Raw genomic sequence first — 24,059 nt, 5'->3', positions numbered from 1 at the left:
GGAGTTTTGACCCTGGAGATAGAAAGGGCAGCATAAATTGTTCAAGGACTGGTTTTGTATTTCTCCCATTTTGCATGTCGAGGCGGAACAGGCAAGCGGCCTCGACAACTTACTCTGTATCTTAGATCTTTTCTTTTCTTTTTTCTTTATGTTACTGGAGATACCTCTTGTAGCTGAATAGAAGTGTTCATACGCGTGCAGGTTAGGTTTTCCTTTGGGAAACAAAGATCATAGAGTGAAATCCTTCTTTGTTTCCTTTTGTTCATTCATCTTTCTTGTGATTTTTTCGTTCTCCCTTTCACTATCATTCACGTCAACGCCAAGCAATTATACCCCCTTCAGACTAATGAATACTCTGTGCTATTGTCCCCTGGTTAGCAACAAAAAAGAGCCAACATGTCAGAACAAAGCCACAGATCATTCATCCAAGGAATCCCCACGCCATTATTCCCTTCATCCCATCGTAGCCTCGCACTCGGCGCCGTCGAAAACAATGATTTCGATCCAGCCACACCTCCCATCAAATCCAAACGCTTTGTTTTCACTATGGGAACTCGAAACATGATCGACGTGCTCTTCTCTGGTTCACGACGACAGATAGCGTCGAATGTCAGGAGGATAAATACACGGGTAATCCTGTCGACGATTTCTCCTTTCCCATCATCATCATCATCGTCAGCTCTCATCTCTCAGTCACCAATAATCGCCTACCAGTGACCGCATCATACTTTGCTAGTTGAGTACAAGTCTCCATTTGCACATCTCTGCGTTGACCGTCAGAGACTCTCCTACACTTACAGTCCTACCAGCAGTTACATCAACAGCCACACCCACATTCACAAAATGGCCCCAAGAAAGCGCACCGCCAAGCAAGCCAACCTGGACCAGGAGTACAGGCTCTCCATTTCAGAGTCTGTCCCGACCTCCTCAGCAAACAACGAGCCCTACGCCCTCAGGAAGCGGCCCAACCGGATGCCAACACCCAAGGTTAGAACCAAAACAGCTGGAGAAAACACGGCCAAAAATCCCGCGAAAGACGCACGTTCCCTTGTGCGAAAGTCCACCACGACTGGCGTAGGTAAGACTAACCCCACTGCTAAATCCGCTGCTGTTGCTGCTGCGAGACCACAGGGCGTCCGGAAAAGCGAACGGGTTAGAAAGCCTCCCCAGCTTTATGAGGCGCCCTCTCGTGAAGAGGAGCGCGCCCAGAGAGAACGCTTGGCTGCCGAGAGGGCTTTGAAGAGGAAGAAATTGGCTACTAAGCAGACTGCGAAACAGACTGCGAAGCAGACTACGAAACAGCCTACTAGACGGCCTACGAAGCAGACTACGAAGCAGGTTACAAAACAGACTACGAAACAGGTTACAAAGCAGCGTACGAGACAGCCTACGGCAGAGCCTACGTGTGACTATTGCGAGGTAAGCATGCATCTATCTTTCCTTCCTTCCCTTCCTTCGCCCTTCTCTCACGGGATAGGTGGTTTAGTTTGCTGATACTAACATTCAACAGGAGATGAATAGGAGATGCATCATAGACTCGGAAGGCTGCAATTGGTGCAATCGTGATGGAATGATCTGTTCCCTAACGGACCCAGTAACCGGAGAGGTTGTATACTACGGAGAAACAGGGTTCACTGGATCGGATTCAGACGAGGTCGACTCACAGGCAACAGTGACTGACGTTAACATGATCTCCTCAGACTCCGAAGACGAGCCGCAACAACAACAACAGGCCAACGATGGTGAGAATCCCGACTTCTCGCAAACACTAGGACGCACTGACGAGGCGAATGATGAAGGTCACGCCCCCAACCCGCCGCAGGCAGGAATCGCCATCCTCCAGCAGCAAATCGCCCAGTTGCAGCAGACGAACCGGAACCTGACAACCCAGAATCAAAACCTGACAGCCCAAAACCAGAACCTCCAGACCCAATACGATGACCTTCACGCCCAGCACGAGGCCCTCGTCCTGTCGTATGGGTCCCTCGAGGCGACCCAGAACATGGCAGCGCTGGACCAGGACATGGAAAACCGAAGCCAAGACCTCCAGGCCCAGTTCCGTGACCAGGCCTTCCAGAACCAGTACCAGAAGGCCCTCGCGGCGCACCAGAACCTCGTTGCATCGCATCAAAACCTCCAGATTCAGTACAACGCCTTGACAGACACGAACGAAAGCCTGCGCCGCCAGCTCTCAAGATACACATCTGTCCTGCCCGCACAGCCAGGCGTAAGTCGTCCTCCCCCCCCCCCCCTTCCTCCCCTTTCCCTCCCCCATTTCCCCTTCCCACACCAGAGAAAAGACTAACTAACGCATGATATTCAAACCAACAGGCCAATTCCCCCGGCGCACAAGGAGAGCGCGGAATAAGCCCCTGGCGCCTAGACATGGCAGAGTTTCTCGACCTCTCGCAGGCCGGGCCCAACTCCAACCTCCACGACCCCGACGCCATCAATGCCCTGCTCCTCGCCGAGCACGACCCCGCCAACCAGCCGGCCCGCTCAATCGAGGACGTCGCCGGCCAGACCCCGCTAGACGCCCAGGAACAGCAACTCGCCGACCATGCCTTCCGCGAAGGATGTCAGGATCCGATGATTTCTGGCGAGATGGCGCCTTCTCCTGATGATCAGTCTATGACAGATATGCCGGATTTTTCTTAATTTGGTTTGGTTTGGTCTTGGCTGGCTGGTGAGGGTGGAGATGCTGATGCTGGTTTGGCTGATGATTTGTGCTGTGCACTATCTCTAGGACAGACCCGCCGTGAGTGATTAAGTCTGTTTTGGGGTTGGATACGGGGAGTTTTGTCTGTGCTATGCTGTGGTGAGTGAGAAGACCCTGGCGGCTAACTCACTAATGAACTAGGGCTACCAGATACTCACTTATATAGGCGGGATGTTCAGAATGTCGTCCCTCCTGCTCCAATGTCTAGGTATTTCCCTTTCCCTTCCTCCCTGTTTTTGTTTCTCTATTGCATTTCTGGTCTCTTCTGGTGTCCTGTTGTTCGTTTCTTTCGTGCTACATTTCATAGAGTTGCTTGCCCTGGGGTTTGGAATTTGTTAGCTCTTGTGTTTGGCTTAGCATTGATTAGAGTTGTTTGTGGTATTTACTTGGAATTTGACATTCATCTTTTTCGGCGTATTGAGAGTAAGAGAGATTTCGAATTTCTTGCACGTAACCTGCTGGTATCAAGTAGGAGAGACCTTTTCTTTTCTTTCTTAGCAATGCACCTCTCATGATTATACAAATATGGGTATCTCAATTATCAATATACAAGCCCAAAACTACCAACCCCAACCCTCTAATCTTCAAAACACCAACACCAACAGCAGTACAAAATAAACACAATCCAAATCCAACCCAACCCAACCATAAAAACAGAGAGATTAACGACCAGCGCTAACCTCCTTCCCACCCACTCATCTCCCCCCACTACCTGACCGCCGATAACAGCAGCAAATCCCCTTACTCTCGCACCAGGTTCTCACAAACCCGGCCCCCACTTCACGGTCTTCATTGACAAGACCCAGTCCTTCTGTGTTGAGCCAGGCTGTGAAGTCCTCGAGAATGAGCGGATCGTACATGAGGATCTTCTCGTGCCAGGTGAGACGTCTGTTGTGGCCTAGAATTCTGGTTTGGGCGCGCACTGCGGCTGTGATTTGACTGGACAGTTCTGGGGGGGCTGCTTCTGTCTTGTTGTTTTGGGTGGATGAGACCGTGTGGGCTTTTGATGGACTGGTTGGGAGGGGTGAGATGGGTAGGGATTGTTGTTGCTTGTTTTCGGTGGCGTTGGTGGTATACTGGTTTTGTAAACGGTGAGGAGAAGGGATGACTTCGTCTTCGGAGTCTTCAATTTCTTCTACGTCGATGAATGATCGCCTTGGTGGTACTGGCTCTGGGGTTGTTGCGCGCATGTTGAGTGGCTGGCTATTATCCTTCGGGTCTGATGCTTGAGACTGGGCATTGGTTGTAGCTGGTTTGGCCGAAGTACGCGGTTGAGTCTTCGCCTTGGTTGTGGCGCTCGTCTTTTTGGTCGTATTAGTCTTCCGCTGTCGTTTTTTGGGCGCCTGTTGCTGGGACGAGGAGCTTTGTGAAGCTGGAGGATTCGGCTGTTTATCTTCGGCATTGGAGCGAGGGCCTCGCTTGGATTCCCAGCATTTCTGGAGCAGCTCTAGCATTTTCTTGCGGCTTTTGAGTGGCTTGAAGCCGTAAGTGGTGATTTGCTTTGAGAGTTCAGCATCCGTAAAAGCGTTGAATTGCGGCATTGGAAGGTTTGGTTCGGGAGGTTGGGGTGTCTGTTGTGGTTTGTCTTGCGAGAACTGCGGTTCTTGGAACGGCATAGTTGTTGACGCAGGAGAAGAAGTAACCTTTGTGGCTTGGACCTGTCTGGCAGTCTCTAAATCGATGACAGCGTGCTGTTTGCTGTTGTCGTTTGTATGTTCGTCGCTGTTCTTCTCGGGACATTTATCCTCGTTACTCTCTCTCTCGATCTTCGAAATAGCAGGCATATCCACCATATCCAAAACTTCTGCTTGGACAAGTGATCCTTCACTGTCCCTAGCTGCGATAGACCACAGGCTTTTTGTGTTGTTGAATCGAGTCATCCTATTGAACAACGAACCAGGCCTCGACTCTTGTGAGAGATCTGTAGCCATACTCCTCTCCGACTCGTGAATTGCAGCCTGCATCTCCCGTAGCGTTTGTGGCGACTCTTCCCTCTCCAACTGACTACAGGTACCAAAGACAAGGTCCTGGTCCTCGATAGTCTTAGCAGCCGCCTCCGGCGACAGAACAATAAATTGAGGTTCCTGAGGTTGCGAATTCGCTTTCCCCTTTCGTTTAGACTTGGCTCTATTCTGTTTCGTTGCCACTGCGCCCTCCCCGGAATCCAGTGTTGCTTGGGATGCGGAGTCGGTAGATTCAGTAACGCTGTCAGTAACACTGTTATTATAAAGAGCTGTGACACGGCCTGTGAGCGTAGTTATCTTCTTGGGTCTCGTTTTGCGTTTCCTTTCGGGTTTCTGCGTCTTCGAAGGTTGTGTTTCACTTTCGGTAGGTGTATTATCACTAGTAGTGTTCGATGCGTGAAGGGCCGTAAGATGGCATCTTGAATCCACAAGCTGCCCGAGAATTAGCATAAACGGAAAATCGCAAGGAAAATGCACATACCTCTATCCGGCGCCGCTTGGTCGGTCCGGCCTCTTCAGCCACGTTAGGGGTATCCCTGGATGTATCCGAGACCCCATTGAACCCATAGCCAGAGAGTAGGCCTCCAAAGCCAGAATTTTTGGCCGAATGGGACACCTCTTCTAACTCAACAACGGTTTCGCTAGCGCTCTTTGTCGTATTCTTGACCGGAGTCCAGTCTAACCGCCGTTTCATAGCTGGTTCCAGCTGCAGTCCATCATTTTGCCAATCGTCTGTTCCCTCGACGACTCTCTGCTCCGATGAGGATTTTGGAGTCGATGGACAACAGTCCGCCTTCGACGGTTCTATCGTAGTCACAGTACCAGACTTCGCGATTCTTCCAGTAAGGGTCTTATTTGCCGATTTGGTTTGCTTTTTAGAGCCCACGGATCGCTTCTTCTTCGTGCTAGTGTTCGCTTCCGACGTTTTCACATTGATCTCGGCAACAGATGACTCCACCTCAGCAGGCGCATCCGGTTCGTCGCGGGTGACTTTCGGTTTCCTTCCCCTCCGCTTTTCCCCTACCCCCTGTGGCTTCGATTTTGTTTTCCGTCCAGATTCATTCGCTTTCCCGGCGTTCGCTGTTTCTCGAGAAGTTTCGTTTGCGTCGGGTTGCGCGCCATCCGCCTGGTTTTTGGTGCTGAAAGATCTAGACTGCAATTCGACTCGGAATAGTTCCGATGGCGACTGTACGGAAGGCGAGGAATACTCTCGGGGAGAGAGCCCGAATAAGCGCTCGGGATCATAAGCTGGAGGCCCGCTTGGTGTGCGACAGGGCATGCGTTCTGGAGAAGAGGAGACAACGATAACGTCGGTGGCGGCGCTCATGTTGGCGGGTCACGATCGATCATGATGTGATTCGACGATCGGCCACCGATAGCACTGGTCGTGTAAAGCGAAAGAGACTCGTATATCGTATGCTGTGATTATTCAGTTGGCGGGAGACCCATTCGTGGGCTTCCGGACTGTTTTGTGGTGATGCAATGCAAGACTTGGACGAAGGAACAAAGGGTCGAGATCGTAGGTTTCGATGTCTTGGCAAAGTTGCGGTATTGCCGGATTGGGAAGCTGACAGTAGTGGGCAGGGCAACGGTTGGCATTTATCTATATTTACGGATTGGGATAATAACTTTAACTATTTTCAAGGTATTTTAGCTAGCCACTTTGTGTATGTTCGGTGATAGGCTTTCTCTGCTATATGTATCTAATAAATTCGTTATGGGCTGTCCGTGAAGAGACGCATCTCCAAAGACCGAGCGGCGCATCTGGATGTCTTTCCCTCTCTTCCCTATCAATATACATTATCCATATCTAGGTTGCGTCATGTTCCAGCAGCAACTCATCTAACGTCATATTATGTACCAGCAAGCCTGCGATCAGCTTTAGCCCGTCATCCCCCGTGGCCAACTTTTCCGGACGCAGGGTAGGGACACCCATCGAGGAAGTGTAGCCAAGGTAGACCCAACGAGTTCATGGGGTGGCTCTCTTTCGGATAGCCATGGACGGGTTGTGCGGTACACAGCAAAGCTCCAAGGCAAGGAATTCGGCTTCGAGTACGGCCGATGTTCACGTCGCACCACGCAATGTGATCGCTCCGATTACTGAAAGCTCGAGCTGCTTCATTTCATCGTGAACGACACCAGCCGCCTTCTTGGGGTTTGAAGAGCCCAATGCTCCTAACTTATAGACCTTCTTGATTTTCGAAACGTCCGAGATTCCAGAGAGCGTTTCGTCGTCGAACGGCGCGGGGGTACCCTCGATCGATTGATTCAGGTGTGTTGCGACGGAATCGTGGGTAATTTCGGGGGTTGTGGAGACCTTCACCACCAGCAAGTCTGTCGTCGTGTCTGCGATACCGAACTTCCGGAATGAATCGGCGATCTGAAAATGTCAGAAAAGTATGACCATATTCGAGGAGAGAAGTGTCTAGCGCACATTGTTCGTAGGACTGAAGGAGAACACAATCTCCGAATGAATATTGCGCGACTTGAGACGGCCGTTCAGGTAGTCATTGGCTGCGCGGAAGACTGCCGTGAGAAGGTGTGTCCTTGACAGAACCTATCCCCTTGTAAGAAACATTGTACGTATATTTGAACCGCTCTATTCTCTTACCATGCTCGCATCGATAAGGGCATATTCAAAGTCGGCATTCCCCGAGATGAGCTGTTGGCGCAAAAAGGGCGCATTCTTGACGTCGCGGTAGAGAGCCACATGCACGGGCATTGACGAGGGAAGGTGAGGAATGTGGATAGTCTCAAGAGCGGACATCGTGAAAGAAGTGATCTGTTGTATGGAATTCTCCAGACAAGATCGGGTTCTCAATTGAATGCTGATTCCCCTCCTCCCCCCCACTAGAGATCAGTCTAACCGGATACGGATTATGAGTAATTTGTGAGTCAGTTATGCAAATTGCGCTTCTCGAAAGTTCGGCCGGCCGTAGACGGAAAGCCGGAGACCGATGACTAATGACTGATATCATCATCATTTCTGGCTCGGCTTTGAATATAATCCTCGGTTTGTCCGACATCTCTCACCAACCCATCTCATCCACCTCTCCCCATCGTCCAGCAATCATGGCGTTCTTCATGCGACGCCCGTTTGCTCTTCCGACGGCTCTCCGTCAGGTCCCCAAGACTGTCAACAACACCACTCGATTTATCCACAACTCGCCTTTGAAGCCTAGCCAGCCCAAGCCCATTGCTGGACCCTCCTCCGTCTTCGCAAAGTCCAGACAAACCTTCCAGAATGCCTTCCGTCGCACGTACATGCAGCCGACCTACAACGCCTCGAGTGGCAACCTCTCCCAGCGACTTTTGTACGGCGCGGCCATCGTGGGTGGCACGGTGTTGGTAACCAACTTGATCTTCAACCGTGAGACCCGCGAGGATGGCGGCATGCCCGCCTACGAACGGAGCTTCCTGAACGAGACTTTCATGCACACTGGACTTGGTATTGGTATTATTGGTATTGCTGCTCGCGCTTTGCACATGAACGGATGGTCATTCCGTCTGATGTCCGCTAGCCCTTGGGCTGTCATGGGTCTCGGTCTGGTGGCGAGCATCGGCACGATGTACGGTACTCTCTACACTTCGCCGGACAAGTAAGTGACTCACACTCTATCCCAACATCAAGGAGTTTGACTGACGTCTCTGGAAATTAGCTATGTGGTCAAATACGGTCTTTGGTCTGCGTTCAACCTCACCCAGGCTGCGCTGCTCTCGCCCCTGATGTTCATGCACCCCGCCCTGCTCGCTCGTGCCGGTCTCTACACTGTCGGCATGATGGGCTCTATCGCTTTCGTCGGCGCCACCGCTAAGCAGGAGAAGTACCTGTACCTGGGTGGCCCTCTCCTCGCCGGTGTGACCATCGTCGCGCTCTCCGGTTTCGCCCCTCTGGTCCTCCCCGCCACTGCGACCCGCACCCTGATGTGGTCCGAGAAGATCTGGCTGTACGGCGGTCTCGCCGTCTTCGGCGGCTTCACCCTCTACGACATCCAGAAGATCCTGCACCACGCTCGCCTCGCCGAGAGGGGTCTCGTCCGCCGCGATGTCGTCAACGAGAGCATCAGCCTCGAGCTGGACTTCCTCAACATCTTCATCCGCATGGTCCAGATCCTCAGCATGCAACGCTCCAACCGGAAATAAGCGACTTTCCTCCATTAGGTTGAGTCAACCTTTTTGGTTAGACTTAGTAACATTGCTTGTTTAATATCGTTAGCACGGTGACTTCCGTCTCACCTCTCAACCAGACCTTCACGGCCTCTGCCTGAGCTGAGCCGTCTCTGGGAAGAAAGTGGATGCCCATTTGTGGTCGCATTTTTGTTCACTCACTGCTCACTCATTGACTGCTTAATCTCCATTTTGTACAATACTATGTCGTGTGGATTTTTTTTTGATCATTTTTTTATGCGTGAACTACCTCCCAAGGCGATTCTGCGTCCGTTCCTGACGTCCATCAAGGAGCCGATGATCATGTAAGGGATCTCTAAGAGAACTTAGACCGTTGAGATAGATGACTAGTGGACTGGAACAACATCTCCACTCAAATACGATAAATAAATCAAGATTCAGTATCTTCAGTTACATTTGTAGGAAAGGAATTACTTGACAATCAATTAGTATGGTGACTACACAAACCAATTCAATCTAAACAGCGAGGATCCTTCCACGCCAGACGAATAAAAAAAAAAAAAAAAAAAGAGCAGTGGTGTATTGAATAAAAAAAAGATATATTTAGTAACTTACCCCTCCCAACCGGTGTTTCCCCAGCAGGGAAGGGGATCAAGAAGTAGAAATTCATAAAGGGTTCTTTCTGTACATTATAATTATTTTCGCACTCGTCGGGCGTGACTGACCAGATTCTCAATCACGCCCTCAAAGGCTTCCTTCTCGCTGACGAGACCGTCTCGTCGTTTGAGCCAATACTCGAGGACGGAGCTGGCGCGCAGCGTCACCTGTTCGACGTCTTTGACGTGGCCCTTCAGTTCCGGGTCTGTCATTCCGTCGAGGGCGGCGTCTGTCGTGGCGCAGAGCCGGTGGACGGAGGGGAGGTCGAGTTCGGGGGGAGGAGACGGTTCTCGTCGGCGGGATGTGCGGTAGCGCGATGTGGTGGACGGGCTGTCGGGTTGGGAGGCGCGGGCGCGGCTTCCTGAGCGTGAGTGGTTGCCCGACAGTCGCGGTTCGAGGCCTGTGTTGATTGAGGGGAGGACCAGCTTCTTTTGTTTCGAGGCTGGTAGGATCTCGTCTAGGTCGACGGGGACCCCGAGTGAGACGAGGAAGAGTCGGCGGATCCGCGATTTCACCCAGTTTTGAGGCTGCAGTGGGGGAGGTGCCACCAGCTGCGACCATAGGGACAGGGAGCGCTCGGTGTTGAAGATGGCGGAGGAGTTTTGGATTGGTTCTACTGGGGGAAGGGATGCGATTTCTTTTGTGGTGGGGAATAGGTGGTCTAGGGGTTCGTCCAGAGCGGCGTATAGGTCGGGGAGGGATTGGAATGAGTCGAAATCTATTAATGGTGGCTGTGGCGGGCGCCCTGTCAGCATATGCGGGTTTGACTAGTTGCAATCCAACGCAGTACGTTCTGGAAGTTGGGGATACTCACAACGGAGGGCGGAGTGGGGGGCTGAGAAGGGACCGGCTCTGGCTCCTGGAAGCCGTCATCAAAGTCATCAAAGTCCCCAAAGTCATCTTCGCCCATCTCCTGTTCTTCGGCGAAGTCATCAAATTCGTCTGCGGGCTCGGCATCCGCTGTCTCATTGTCGCCTTCTGGTGAAGATTCAGACTCATCATGGTCTTTAGGAACGAGCTGTGGTGAGGACGGGTCTGGATCCGTTAATTCCCGTAACCATTGCCGCCGCCGCACAAGGGTATAACCTACCTGGTGCATCTGGGACCGTCTTCGTCACATCTGGCAGTGCATCGCTTGGCTTTCTTTGATGAGCCCGCGGGTGAGGTGACTCGTCCTGCTCTGGAGAGGAATCTACCCTCGAGAGCACCGTCTCAGGGACCTCCACATCGGCCGCATTGGACTCCGGGCTGAGTGACGGTGAGGGGCCAGGCGTAGTCATCACCACGTCAGGGACCGCGTCCGCTTTGCGCTGTTCATAAGCCAAGGTCCCAGGGACGTCCCCGTGGCTCGGCTCATCCGGATTGACTACTTCCACCACTGTCCGGGGGATGGAGGGCTCCCCGGCATCTGACGGACGGCGGGACGGCCCCGCAGTCGAAGCACTTCGGCTACGAGACCCTTCGGGGATGACCTCGATTTGATCAGGGACCGCATCCCGCTCCCTTATTTCGTATGCGGACGTCCCCGGGACTTCGCCATATGCCGGATTCTCGTCGACTCTTTCCACCCGAGTCAGCGGGACAGGGGATGCACGATCGGACAGCGGTTGTGAATCGGATCGTTCGCGGCCCTCGCTAGCGTCTGAGAAGTGGTCTTCGTCACTATTTATCACTAGAGAGAAAAGAAGACTTAGTAGCTGGTCCCAATTGACATCTCCGGTGCCCCGTAGGCATGTCTGCTGTCGGCCGTGCTGGAAGGTGTACCTGAGTCCTGAGTCCCGGGATCCTCCAACTCCACGCCTTTCGGGGGAACCTCCAAGTGTGGACTGGATGGACGGGACGGCCGTTCCGACATGAGGAAGGAATAAGTTTAAGCGAACAAAGAAATCATGTAGACAGCCCGAGCAACAAATAACCGCGGGCCAACAGGGGCAAATTGAAGATAGGACGGGATGATGGGGAGAACAAGCATGAAACGGTCACTTGATCTGGTGTCCGGTTCGATGCGAGTCTCGAACCCGTTGCCTGAGGCAGAGCACACCGTGTACACTCAGGCCCCCTGCTGCTGCCTGAGGCTGTCAGCACTAGCCGCCATCCGCGCCAAGCGCCGTCCATCAATTGTTGTTCTTCCTGCTCTTCTTCAGCTACCGATAATCATTTGTTCTTGGGTGGAAGATCGCGCGCAATCCTCTTTTCGTCCTTGAATTGCCTGTTCAGTCTTCTCCGGGGCATCGCATCTCTGGGCGCAGTGAGTATTCTCCAATTCCAACTCCCTGCATAGATTTTTCTTCCAATCCTTTCTCGACTCACTTTCTGTTGTGCTCTTTTTTTTTAACGGCCTTTAGGGTAGCCCGATCCATTCCACCATTTCGTTCGCTCGCCATTCCACATCATGTCCAATATGTTCTCTTTCGATCCGCCTGCCTCGAGCGGTGCGTCTGGGGCCGGCCTTTTCGGCACTGCCGGTAAAACGAACGCTGGTGCAGGGTCCGGCGCAGGGCTCTTCGGAAATGTAGGAGCTTCGACAGGCGGAAGCTCCGCACCTTCGCCGTTTGGAAATGCTGCGGCTCCAGCACAACAGGGCGCTGGGCTTTTTGGCGGTGCCGGTGGTGGTGGGAGTGGCACGGCTTCTCCGGCGTCGTCTTTCAGCTTTGGAACACAGAATCAACCCGGGAGCAGCACTCCGACGTCGCTGTTTGGAAACAATGCATCGCAAACCCCCAACAAGCCGAGCGAAGCCCCTGCTGCTGGGCAGGCGTCTTCCGGTACACTCTTTGGCAATGCCGGGAAGCCGGCGGGTGGTCTTTTCGGAGGTAACTCCGCCACGCCCGGTCAGTCTGGACCCTCGCTTTTCGGGGGGACCTCCACCACACCTGCCGGACCTCCGCCATTGGGCAACACCGGCGGTGCTCAGGGACCGTCGCTCTTCGGACAGAACGCGAACGCACAGAAACCGGGTGGCCTCTTTGGAGGTCTGGGCGCGAACACATCCTCATCGACTACCCCCTCTGCCCCCGCTACCACGTCGTCAACCGCCCCATCGCTGTTTGGAGGAGCGTCGCAGCCTCAAGCGGCCAGCGGTGGTCTCTTCGGAGCTGGCGCACAGCAGAAGCCATCGCTTGGCTCGACCCCAGCAGCCCCCGCCGGCGGTGGTCTCTTTGGAGGAGCCAATAAGGACAAGCCCGCGGAATCAACGACCCCGACGTCGTCTGCGGCCCCTGCGTCGAAGCCTTTGTTCGGAGGTGCGGGTGCTGCGCCATCAACGCAGGGATCCTCTTTGTTCCCCGCGCCGTCCTCTGGCACGGACTCCGCCAGTAAGCCCGCATTCTCCTTGAATGCCCCGGCGTCGACCGCTCAGTCCTCGACGACCCCGGCCGCGTCTTCCGCTACTGCCGGAAAATCTCTCTTCCCGGCGATGGGCGGGTCTACCTCGTCAGCCGCGCCGTCGTCCACCCCCGCCGCCGCTCCTGCGGGAGGCCTCTTTGCTGGTCTCGGCGGCGCCAAGTCCACTGAGACTAGCGCACCCGGCAGCACGACCACCGCGGCACCTGCCACCCAGCCTGCAGCCCCCACCGGCGGGCTGTTCGGCAAACCAGCCGCCAGCACCGCAACCAGCCAGCCCTCCGGCACCGGCGCGGCGGGATCCACCGCCGCTAAACCTGCAGGGACGGAGGAGAAGGCCACCCCCGCGGCTCCGTTCGGCGGCAACGGCCTGGGTGCGTCCACCGCCGGGCCGGTACCCCCGACTCAATCGCGGTTGAAGAACAAGACGATGGATGAGATCATCACGCGGTGGGCCACGGACCTGACCAAGTACCAGAAGGACTTCCGCGAGCAGGCGGAGAAGGTCGCCGAGTGGGACCGCATGCTGGTGGACAACGGCACCAAGGTGCAGAAGCTGTACGGCAGCACGGTGGACGCCGAGCGGGCGACGCAAGAGGTCGAACGGCAGCTGGCGTCGGTCGAGGGACAGCAGGACGAGCTCAGCTCGTGGCTGGATCGGTATGAGCGGGAGGTGGACGAGATGATGTCGAAGCAGGTTGGTCCTGGGGAGACGCTTCAGGGACCGGACCAGGAGCGGGAGAGAACGTATGTTTCTTCTTTTCTTCCCCTCCAAAGTATGATGTATGGGTAAAACTAACAGGACACAGCTACAAACTGGCCGAGAAACTCTCCGAGCGCCTGGACGACGTGGGCAAGGATCTCACAAGCATGATCGAAGAAGTCAACGGGGCGTCATCCACGCTTAGCAAGACGAACAAGGCCGACGAGCCGGTCCGTTCCCTCTTTCCTCCTCTCTTCCCTCCTTGATGATCACACAACTAACAACAAATGCTAAAATAGATCTCCCAAATCGTCCGCATCCTCAACTCGCACCTCTCCCAACTACAAGTCATCGACCAAGGCACCGCCGACCTGCAAACCAAGGTCGCCGCGGCGCAAAAAGCCGGACAGGCGATGTCGTCGCGGTTCGGGCACGGCTTCAGCAGCTCGGGTATGGGCAGCGGCAGCGGGATGGGCATGGGCGGCGGCAGTGGCAGCGGTGCGGCGGATGACTTTTATCGGTCTTATATGGGTCGTCGGTAGGTTGGTAGGTAGTCAACGGCGTTTCTACAGATAAAGATAATAATGGCGATTGATTGCTGTTTGGATGTCGGATGTAACGATGGGCTGGTTTCTTATTATGTTCCTTTTGAGTTTTATGCTAGTGGTGTTTGTTATGCAATGGATTTGATACGATTTTTCTCTTTTTTCCTATCCCCTTTTCCTATCCTCCTTTCCTCCTCAATCTATTCCATCCTTGATAGTCAAAGATAAAAAAAATCATAGTATGTATGTAGTAATTCATTTCATCAAGTCAAGACTAAAGAGAGGGAGATATTCATAAAATACATCAACCTAGAAAAGGCAGGTGTCATCGACCGAATTATTTCTTCTCATTTTGCTCCTTGGTCATGGTGTCACTGTTGATAGTTAGTATTATCCCTCAATCCTTCTTCATTTATTACTCTTTCAGTAGGAAAGGAAAGGTGAAAAAGGGCGATAACATACATATGCTCATCCAACTTATCAAGGTGCTTGCGCTGCTCGGAGACGGATTCCTTCAGTTTGCGGAGTCTATCGAATAGAGTGAGTCAGTTGGTCATGTACTATGAATTATGCACTGCATAATGCAACACTGCAATATCTCCTAGGGGCATATGTATGAAGGACAAGGTAAATGGATAATGAATCACGTACTTCTCAAGCTCATGCTGACGGATATAAACAGCTTCCTCGGCAGCTTCACGGCGACCGAAGGTGTCCCTATTATGATGTCACACGTTAGTCAATTGTTCCCATCTATCAATGAATCGACATATTTCTCGAAAGAAGTAGGGATGAACATGAGAGAGGACGCACCGGTTGGCAGTAGGCGCAGGACCGCTAGTATCGCCCGCGCCCATCTTGGGAGCGACGGCAGAGAAGGACCGGCTGGAGAGACGGAGGGAGCGGCTGGCGGTAGACAGAGGGCGAGAGACCTGACGCAACATTGTTCCAGTTGATTAGGAAAAGTGATGAATTGGAGATAGGTAGGGTGGTGGTGGTTGATAGGATGTTTTGTTGGTGGGAAGAAAGGTAGATGGATTGCAAGAGGGGTTGGAGAAAGCAGGTAGGTACCAGAGCGTATTAATAGTATGGGAGAGTACTTTGCTCGATGCTAGCACATTCTACTGGTTACCTTGTTACCTTGGTAGCATTACTACTACTCCCACTGTGGCTCACTCTATGATCGAGACCGTATGACGACATCATGTGATGTCAGACTGGGATGATGACTCATCTATGCTGGTCAGGTGATTGTCCGTGGTGTAAATTACCGTGTAAACAATACCTTCAATACCGACAGTACACTACAGGAAAAAGGATTGGTACGTCTATCTCTAGTGCTGGTGATCAGACAAATCATCTCTATGGAGTTGAAAAGGAGATCTCGATATATCCTCGACGGGCTTGGAGATCGGAATGACAACCGTGGAACCGCCATCCTTCCGGTCCCGTCTTCGGAAGATTCGTCATTGATTTCCATCCGGTTGGATGAAAGAAGGATTGAGGGGAAGGAGAAGAAAAGAGCTCTACTCTGTAGATCCCACGAGGAAATGAAGTGGATAATGTATATCTCCATCCTGAATCTAGTGAAAAGGATGGACAAGACCCTTCTGGATAATGAAAGGTGGGATCTCCAAGGGAGAGGGACGATTGGTGGAGGGCGAAATAGGGATGACGATGGGTGGCCCACCGAACCACACAAACAGCCAGCTCAAATTGGGAGGGGGTGGTCACTGGTAAGGAGGATGAATGAGGGAAATGGATATTCTCAGGGGTCTAAACCAGTCTAGTCAGCAGGTCGGGGGTGGGGGATTCTTATGGAATTATTGATATTATCATCCTGTCTACGGACAGATGGTTTATTATTCGGAGATCCTGAAGGGATACTGGGGGTGTAGGGAGGAATGATGGCGTGGTTAACCCTAGGGATTTCATTATCGAGACCAGTTGGCGGAGTATTGTGAGGAGTAGAGACAGATAGGTATCTGTAAAGAAAGAACGTTACCGACAAGTGTTCTAAGGGAGTGTATTGTGTAATCCTGTATTGGACGGTACGGGCTCCCCCTCCTCTTTCTTCGAGACCGACTAAATCTACCAAGTCAACTACTAAACTACACCTCTCCAGTCCATCTTTCTTCTTCTCTCCTTCTTCTTCTTCTTCTTCTACTTCTCTTCTTTTTCTTCTCTTCCTCTCTTCCTCCTCCCTCCAGTTAAATTCCCATCTTCACCTCCACATCTCTTTCTCCATTCAACCTCCTTTTCCAAACCCAACCATCCCCCCTCAATCCAACCGTCTCCTCCCGGTAAGTCACTGACAACCCCCCCGTTTTCTCTTCCTTTCCACCCTGTTCCCCTCTTCCTCCTTCTGGCTGTTCTTCTCTCTTCCCCTCCAATCACCTCACTGGCTTGACCCCTACCCTTTCAACCCTCTTCTTCCTCCCTTTTTCCCCTCCCGCAAAAAAAAAAAATCATCTACAATCTGTCGGGCTCTCCTTGACTTCACCAACACATAAAAATAATCAAAGAAGATTGGTATGGATGGAATTGTCGGGTGTTGTCGTCTGCCCTCATGACTGCTCTTGCCCCCCTCTCCCCCCCCCTCCATCATCCGCGCGGCACAGGTCACCACTACTCCCCTCGAGAAAACGTCGGTGCGAATTGCCTACAATCCATCCGTGGTCTCGGAATGGCGCCGGTGACGCGGGTGGATTGGCAAGGAGATCCTCGTCGATTCTCGAGGTCCATTCGTTTGGTGTGGTCGGGCTGCGGTCGAGATAAGGAGGGCGAATCGAGGATACGCTGCGTGTCCCGTGAACCCTCTCCCTCTCCCTCTCCCTCACAGCCTCACTCGCTACCCTGTGACTGATCGCGTTCCTTCACACTTCTTTTTTCTTCTCTCTCCACTGTCGAAGCCGACTTTTGACCTGAATTCATTTTTATCCCCCCCATCTGATCTTGATCTCTCCCTTTTTCTCTCAACCACAACCTGTCCAGTCACGTACACGTCGGTCGGATCGTCGGAATTGTCACTAACATCATCCCCGTCAACTACAGACTTCACTTTCACAATGGGTCACGAAGATGCTGTCTACCTGGCCAAGCTGGCCGAGCAGGCCGAGCGCTACGAAGGTTCGTTTGCACCGTGCGATCTTATCCCAGAATCCGCATTGACCATCATCAGAGATGGTCGAGAACATGAAGGTCGTTGCCGCCGCCGGTGTTGAGCTCACCGTCGAGGAGCGGAATCTCCTCTCCGTCGCCTACAAGAACGTCATCGGTGCTCGTCGCGCGTCCTGGAGAATCGTCACCTCGATCGAGCAAAAAGAGGAGTCCAAGGGCAATGAGTCTCAGGTCTCCCTCATCAAGGAGTACCGCCAAAAGATCGAGGCCGAGCTCGCCAAGATCTGTGATGACATCCTCGAGGTCCTCGACAAGCACCTGATCCCCTCGGCCCAGAGCGGCGAGTCCAAGGTCTTCTACCACAAGATGTACGTTTCCGATCCATTCCCCCGTGACGCACTCGTATGCTGATGTCTGTGTTTTACAGGAAGGGTGACTACCACCGTTATCTGGCCGAGTTCGCCATCGGCGACCGCCGTAAGGGTGCTGCCGATGCCTCCCTCGAGGCCTACAAAGCCGCGACCGAAGTCGCCGCGACCGACCTTGCCCCCACCCACCCCATCCGCCTGGGTCTGGCCCTGAACTTCTCCGTCTTCTACTACGAGATCCTCAACGCTCCCGATCAGGCTTGCCACCTCGCCAAGCTGGCCTTTGATGATGCCATCGCTGGTATGTTCTTTTTTTCCTGACTCGTGCCTATATAGGGGCTAACCACTTGCAGAGCTCGACACCCTGAGCGAGGAGAGCTACAAGGACTCCACCCTGATCATGCAGCTCCTCAGAGACAACCTGGTAAGAAACCCCCGCTCGTGTCGCGACTGTGACTCCAGAACCGCGTTAACGCCCTGTAGACCCTCTGGACCTCGTCGGAGGCTGAGCCCGCTGCCGAGTCCAGCGCCCCGGCCGCCGAGAAGAAGGAGGAGGCCCCGGCTGCTGAGGCCGACAAGCCCGCTGCCGAGTAAAGAAAAGATGACGGCGTCGCGCCTCATCGCAGGTGATGGGAGGGAGACCCCGATCGCGAGTGGGCCTGTGTCTGGGGAGGAGGGACGAGACCCGTGGGCTTGTCTCGTCACCGCGGTGTCTTGACGGAAGTTCGTGCCAGTCCCGTTCATCTCTTTCCGACTCAACTTCAGCTCCCGTGAACGGCCATCGAGTCATCCCCCTTTTTCCTGCGGTCATCTTCTTTCTCGCCTGCGTTTCTTTTTCCTTTTCCTTTTCCTTTTTTTATCTCCATTTTGCCTATTGCCTCAACTACCCAAAGAGTACCTTTCCCTTATTAAACAGACTCACACATTCACCCCAGTGAAATTATCTAAACCTAAAGACCCGGGCGATTTTCTTGTCACGGATATTGACTTGGTTTTTTTTCCTCTTAATGGCCGGTGCCACGCACGGCGTTTGTTGCCCTTACCCATGAAGCTCCTTTTTAGATCTACAGTCCGGCAACAGTGGCGATCAACAAGTTCAAAATATTGGATCTGCTTAGAGTAGTTGAACTCGTAGTAGCCGTGTAACATCCAGATCCACTCAGCTCAGCCCCGTCCACCCCAGCCTCCATCCATCCATGAAGAGATCCCTGCCACCCGACCTGAGACATGACGTATGCGGCGGCGCGTCGCGACGATCCCTCTTTCTTTTCTCCGCCTTGACAATTTATATTATTCTTATTATCATTACTGACTGAGTGATGTCATGAAATTTTTTTTTTTTAATTTTGTCTGGTCTTTGTGTTTGTATTGTGATTGTAGATATGATTTGGTGTGTTTGGTGGGTGGTTGGTTTGAGGACACGTGGGTGTTTATCTAGTAGGTATCTTCGTACTATCTATGTAGGTAGTATGGGTGTAGGTGTAGGTGTTTATAGAGTGGCTGAGGGGAAATATGATCGATTACTACTGATACTAATACTAATATTATTGCTGTTATTATGAGTAGTATATTATTATTGTTGTTGTTGTTGTTATTGTTATTATTGTTATTATTATTACCATGATTGCTATTGTCATTATCATTATTTGATTTGGATTGATAAGTAGGTAGTGACTAGATAACTAGATACCAACCGAGTGGAGGTAGGAAGTAGTAACTAAGTATTAGGTGGTAGGTGGTAGTAATAACTAGGCAGTAGAGTAGGAGTAGAATAGCAGTAGTGAGTGAAGAAGAATAGAGAGAAAGAGATGACAGAGACAAATAGTAGGACAGACAGATACTTGTTCACTTCCTTCCTATAATCCTATACCCACCCATACTTGATATGCACACAGTGATACAATAGTCATGATAAAATAGAATATTAAAAGTCAAGATTTGAATCATCTGTCGGTCGATCAGTCAGTCCAGTATAAGTTATGGAGATATCAAGTAGTGAAGGAGTAAGGGTATGAGTTACCCTACTGCTACTTAACTACATAGCTATTGTCTATCCTAGGTGATCACGGATTTTATCCTACTATACAGGTGGAATGGTGCAGCTGATATGTTAAATAAAAATCCTACACGGTACGACAAAGAGTAATAAAGTATGATGATCCTGCATTCGTCTGCTACTTCTCGCATCGGGGTATTCAAAGCAAATGTCTTCAGAGCAAACCAAGATCCGACCTCGACCACCCACAATCAACCCGTTGCAACCAACAAAATGGACCGTCGGACCAGGACGAGTCCCCAATATACATACCATGGATGACACTAGCAATCCATGAGAAAGAAAAGAAAAGAAAAAAAAAATATAAAAGATCAAAAAACCAGATCGGCTGCTCCGGAAAATGCTTTGCCCTCCCTCTTTTTTTGCAGACCATGAAACGAAAACAATCAAAGAAGATTCAAACAAATGCGCCCCCTAGGAAATTGATTGATTTGGCGTAGGGCGGGATGCTGCCGGGAGAGACTTGAGGTTCTCAGCTACCCTCTAGGGCAGATGGATCAATCAAAAAGCGTGGGAAGGAAAAATGGCAAACAAGTCTAATAGGGGAATCCCCATCCGAACGCCACGCGTGCTATGCCACAAATACAAAAGGCCCTCCAGTATGACGGTGGAAAGAGAAGGGGGTGAAGGTAACAGAGAAAGAAAAAAGGGTAAAGGGTGGTAAGGACAAGGAGCGAATAAGGGTATTATCAATATGGACAGTGGAAGCGGGATCGGTTTCCCCAACTCGGTGTCACGTGTCGACGCCGTCACGGTTCTCATCTGCGAGACCGGTCATCACGGTCATGGATGGTTGGTTGTTGGTGGCAGCTGATCACACCGCTAGATGGGCCGATGCCATGATGTCATATCCGCCCATGTCATGTGTCATGTTCAAGCACGATCATGCCTCGTCGAATCGGCGCAGACGGGGCGAGGTTCATCGTACGATACAGAGCGCATCGGGATTGGATCGGTGGTGGGATGTAGCGCGGAGTCGTCCCGTCGCTTCACCTCCGCTTCCGCTGTTCCATGATCTCCGGCGGTACTCGACTTTCCGCCGCTGCGTATGGTTGGCGTGACATGCTGCGGTGTGGCAGATGATCTGGCCACAGGGGAGGATCCCATGGGAGGAACGTCTCCATCCCAAAATAGAAAAGGAGAGAAAGGAAAAGGGGCGAGAAGGAAAGAAAACGAAATCAAGACCGAGCGGTCGAGAGGAGTTCGACGCGGCAACGTGCTTCAGGATCCCGACCGTGCTGACATCCGGCAACGGGACTGGGGGGCGGGGGCGCGTCTACTTCTGCGACTTCTTGACTTTGGTGCTGGGTCTGGTCATGTCGCTCTTGGTCATGTTTCGGGTCAGACCACCGATGTAATCCTGCAAGAACTTGTTTTCACTTTCTAGTTTATCGTGATCGGACTTGACGGCATCGATGCGTTCGGCGAGGGCTTGGAGGGAAGACTGGAGGGCTTTGGCTTGTCTAGGATAGTCAGTATTGTCAGAAACCGAGGGAAAGAAGCAATAAGGGGGCCTACTCTTGCAAGGTCTGTCGCGCCTCCTTGCCCAGTCGCTCCAGATCGGCAGAGTTACGTCGGGGACTCATGGCGCGGGCGTCGTCGGGAGGGAATTCCTCCTCTTCGATTTCAATCTCGGGGTGATCCCGGGGGACTAGTATGGAGGCGCTCGGTTTCCGACTGGCCATGCGAGGACGCTCTGAGCGACCTCTTCGTTCGGTTTCGGCGTCGGAGATGGAAGAAGATGAGGAGATGGATGAGATGTGGGAGCGACCGTTATCGTTGGGTTGGGGTAAGGTTGGAACGGGAGAGGATCCGTGCAAGTCTGACGTCGACGCCATGATGTCTAATGGGTGGTGGCGTTGCGGTAGAATTCAGGCGGACCAGTGGTTCGTTCTGGAGAGTTGGTGCTCTGACAGTCGAAATTGAGTTGGGAGGAACCGTTGCGGGAGTCACCAGCCACGGAGGGTTTTCTTCCCCTTTTTTCGGTATAATCCTGAGGTGATTGTCCTTGCGCTTTTCTTATTCTTTTTTTTTATCTTCTCTATCCAACACGAAGATCAACTGCTGGTGATCTACCTCTAGCGAAGACGTTCAGATGGGAGATCTGTGTTTTCGCTGGAGGTAGCTGGCGGGGATGAAGTAGGGGGGAAAGGCACCCGAAGGGAATGGTGGCCTGAACGGAGATGGTGTCGTCGGCGGGGAGAGGGGGTAAGAACGCGATCCGATAGCGGTCGTACTAGTCGTCCACAGGAAACCAGAGAAGGGTTTCACCGGAAACGAGAGCAGCAGAACAGGTGAAAAAGTAAGAATGGGGTGTGTCAAAAGAGAAGAGCGAGTGTTGTGTTCGGCGGAGTTGAGAAGGCGACCGATCGGGTCCTCGAGACCACGCAATTTCCCAGAGGCGTGTGGGGGGGGGGAGGAGGGGGGAAGGTTGAGTAGTGTAGTGTTCCGACGTGAGTGGAATCCGTCGAGGTGGAAGTTATTTTGAATGATTATTTTTTTTTTTTTTTAACGAGGGGAGAGGATATGGAGAAGGGATCCTATTGTCTTGAAACTGGTTCGGGAAGGGTTCCAGAAAAGCTCCAGGTTGCAGCGGTAAAAATGGGCGTTGTTGAGGAAATCCCGAAAACGGACAGACTAAAACAGGGAGCGGCCAAGCGAAGGGCGAAAAGGATATAATGAAAAAAAAGGAGCCCGGGTAGGGAATCACTAGGTAATTTCAATACCGATCTAAAGGGAAAATTAAAGGGAGAGAGAGGGGGGGAAAGACCGGAAAAAGAAAAAAAAAATAAGGCGGTCGAAGGAAGGAAGAGAGAGAGAAGACGGTTCAGGGAGAGAGAGAGATCGCGTCGGGAGAGGAGTCAGTCAAGTCCAGAGAGGATCAAAGGAAGAAAGAGAGCGAGAGGGAGAGAGAGGGAGAGAGAGAGAGAGAGAGAGAGCGAGAGAGGAGGGGAAGAAGGAGAGGGGAAAGAAGAGAAAGGTGTGTGTGATGACTGGTGGAGAGAAACTAAGGAAATAATAGTTCGTGGTGGACTATCCGTACTGCTCTTTCTTTTATTCTTTTCTTCGATTTTATTTTCTATTTTCTATTTTCTTCCATATGTTCAACCTCCTTATACTATCCCAGATAGTGTTCAGATGCAATGACGCATGATGGATGGAATGGATATCCCAATCCATCATTCGATCGTGAATCAGGAGAAATCCTAGGAACCCTTGCCGTATGGAGTATCAGATACGGTATCAGGAACAAAGAACATGGCGATCTGATCTCAGAGACTCCTACACATAAGTCACCAGTACAAAGTAAAGCATAAAGAAGACAGTCAAGAATGAGAATCAATCATGAGAATAATAATGAAAATCAAATCAATATCAATCAAAGTGTGGCTCCAAACTCGTGGCCGCCACCGCGGAGGGTTCAACACCTCCCATCTATCTCTGGTATGAGATATGGTATTCTATATGGTATCAGTCCGTATTCTCTATTCCACGCACGTATCCGTCAAACTTCGGTGTGTTGGGAATTGTGGGGATCCTTTACCCTTTTCTTCCCTTTTCTTTTCCCTTTTTTTTCTCTTTTTTTTTTCCTTTCTTCCCTTTCTTTCAAGCTTCTTTCTTCCATCTGTCTCCAGTTTAGTCTCGCTCTCTTAAACCTTTTTATTGGTGGAGGTCTCCTCAAGGACGCTTAGTCCCTCTCCTTCTCCCTCCCTCTCCCTCTCGGGCGGCATTACCACCAACCACCAGCCGAGGATGTGGGAAATTGGCGATGATCCTCATCATACCGCTAGTATATCCATAGAATCTCTCTCTATAATATCATTATTATCATTATCATTATATTATTATCATTATATTATCATGATAATCTAGCATGGATCAGGGATCCTCGGTACGCTGCGCTGACGGAAGGGACGAGGATGCTCTGCCGCCACCGCGGCAAATCCTCATCGGCATCTATCTATTCTCTCAGATGAGGGTCTCAGTTCCCATTCTTGTATCGTTATCATCTTGACAGTATCAGTATAGGCATATAACACATGTATAAAGTAGAAGGTATCAGATAAGATATAAGAGATGAGATAGTAGGGTACAAGGTATAGGATGAGGATACTAACATCTAACCCTCAGCATGATCCGTTCCCGTGGGTTGGCGTCTTAGCGACATACAATAACCAAACAATCAATAAATCACATTACCAACAATAATGTATAAAAATAAAACCAAAGAGGCAAAAGATGAACAATGCCGATCTCCTGGGTCCCCCCCCCAATACCAATCATCTCTCATAGCCCCGTCAACTGGAGTCCCCGACTAACCACGTCGGTCTGATCCTCCGGTCTGATGACATGGAAAAGGCATGGGAAAGAGCATGAGGACAGGACAGAAAAAAATAAAAAATAAAAATAAAAAATAAAAAATAACGGTGATCTTCCCTTCTTTTTCCCTTTCCTAT

General features: G+C 51.6%; 9 protein-coding genes across 9 annotated transcripts; 4 read left to right on the top strand and 5 right to left on the bottom strand.

Annotated features, from left to right (window-relative positions):
- Positions 1–843: 843 nt before the first annotated feature.
- Positions 844–2,658, top strand: BDW47DRAFT_129158 (putative C6 finger domain protein; the record flags this gene model as incomplete). The annotated part of the gene is made up of 4 exons (XM_024816951.1): positions 844–1,074; positions 1,132–1,419; positions 1,511–2,227; positions 2,332–2,658. 4 exons carry the CDS (start codon positions 844–846, stop codon positions 2,656–2,658), a joined length of 1,563 nt encoding a protein of 520 aa, XP_024668355.1.
- Positions 2,659–3,313: 655 nt separating this feature from the next.
- On the bottom strand, positions 3,314–6,130 carry slx4. Its single transcript, XM_024814169.1, has 2 exons — positions 5,165–6,130; positions 3,314–5,115 (listed from the first exon to the last, which is right to left on the bottom strand). The coding sequence occupies exons 1-2, from the start codon at positions 6,008–6,010 to the stop codon at positions 3,415–3,417; spliced, it is 2,547 nt and encodes an 848-aa protein (XP_024668354.1). The 5' UTR covers positions 6,011–6,130; the 3' UTR covers positions 3,314–3,414.
- Positions 6,131–6,366: 236 nt separating this feature from the next.
- Positions 6,367–7,463, bottom strand: BDW47DRAFT_112447 (EKC/KEOPS complex subunit CGI121/TPRKB). The gene is made up of 3 exons (XM_024814168.1): positions 7,295–7,463; positions 7,118–7,240; positions 6,367–7,063 (listed from the first exon to the last, which is right to left on the bottom strand). Exons 1-3 carry the CDS (start codon positions 7,448–7,450, stop codon positions 6,749–6,751), a joined length of 594 nt encoding a protein of 197 aa, XP_024668353.1. The 5' UTR covers positions 7,451–7,463; the 3' UTR covers positions 6,367–6,748.
- A 235-nt stretch (positions 7,464–7,698) lies between these two features.
- BDW47DRAFT_112446 (Bax Inhibitor family protein) lies at positions 7,699–9,256 on the top strand. The gene is made up of 2 exons (XM_024814167.1): positions 7,699–8,282; positions 8,343–9,256. Exons 1-2 carry the CDS (start codon positions 7,756–7,758, stop codon positions 8,824–8,826), a joined length of 1,011 nt encoding a protein of 336 aa, XP_024668352.1. The 5' UTR covers positions 7,699–7,755; the 3' UTR covers positions 8,827–9,256.
- Positions 9,257–9,420: 164 nt separating this feature from the next.
- Positions 9,421–11,544, bottom strand: BDW47DRAFT_112445 (uncharacterized protein). The gene is made up of 4 exons (XM_024814166.1): positions 11,233–11,544; positions 10,559–11,140; positions 10,283–10,503; positions 9,421–10,199 (listed from the first exon to the last, which is right to left on the bottom strand). Exons 1-4 carry the CDS (start codon positions 11,321–11,323, stop codon positions 9,507–9,509), a joined length of 1,587 nt encoding a protein of 528 aa, XP_024668351.1. The 5' UTR covers positions 11,324–11,544; the 3' UTR covers positions 9,421–9,506.
- A 93-nt stretch (positions 11,545–11,637) lies between these two features.
- On the top strand, positions 11,638–14,067 carry BDW47DRAFT_78914 (putative nucleoporin Nsp1). Its single transcript, XM_024819864.1, has 4 exons — positions 11,638–11,716; positions 11,814–13,557; positions 13,620–13,743; positions 13,813–14,067. Exons 2-4 carry the CDS (start codon positions 11,861–11,863, stop codon positions 14,053–14,055), a joined length of 2,064 nt encoding a protein of 687 aa, XP_024668350.1. The 5' UTR covers positions 11,638–11,716; positions 11,814–11,860; the 3' UTR covers positions 14,056–14,067.
- Positions 14,068–14,292: 225 nt separating this feature from the next.
- BDW47DRAFT_112440 (uncharacterized protein) lies at positions 14,293–15,176 on the bottom strand. Its single transcript, XM_024814165.1, has 4 exons — positions 14,872–15,176; positions 14,710–14,775; positions 14,521–14,586; positions 14,293–14,432 (listed from the first exon to the last, which is right to left on the bottom strand). The coding sequence occupies exons 1-4, from the start codon at positions 15,000–15,002 to the stop codon at positions 14,396–14,398; spliced, it is 300 nt and encodes a 99-aa protein (XP_024668349.1). The 5' UTR covers positions 15,003–15,176; the 3' UTR covers positions 14,293–14,395.
- A 1,950-nt stretch (positions 15,177–17,126) lies between these two features.
- artA (14-3-3 adaptor artA) lies at positions 17,127–18,140 on the top strand (the record flags this gene model as incomplete). Its single annotated transcript, XM_024816950.1, has 5 exons — positions 17,127–17,187; positions 17,240–17,546; positions 17,606–17,847; positions 17,900–17,970; positions 18,030–18,140. 5 exons carry the CDS (start codon positions 17,127–17,129, stop codon positions 18,138–18,140), a joined length of 792 nt encoding a protein of 263 aa, XP_024668348.1.
- A 2,630-nt stretch (positions 18,141–20,770) lies between these two features.
- On the bottom strand, positions 20,771–21,675 carry BDW47DRAFT_78820 (short coiled-coil protein). The gene is made up of 2 exons (XM_024819863.1): positions 21,121–21,675; positions 20,771–21,065 (listed from the first exon to the last, which is right to left on the bottom strand). The coding sequence occupies exons 1-2, from the start codon at positions 21,438–21,440 to the stop codon at positions 20,879–20,881; spliced, it is 507 nt and encodes a 168-aa protein (XP_024668347.1). The 5' UTR covers positions 21,441–21,675; the 3' UTR covers positions 20,771–20,878.
- Between the last annotated feature and the right edge of the window lie 2,384 nt (positions 21,676–24,059).

Source organism: Aspergillus candidus (assembly GCF_002847045.1).
Source record: "Aspergillus candidus strain CBS 102.13 unplaced genomic scaffold BDW47scaffold_65, whole genome shotgun sequence".
NCBI lineage: Eukaryota > Fungi > Ascomycota > Eurotiomycetes > Eurotiales > Aspergillaceae > Aspergillus > Aspergillus candidus.
The sequence above is the reverse complement of the archived record's forward strand: the minus strand, read 5'-3'. Positions and strand labels throughout refer to the sequence as shown.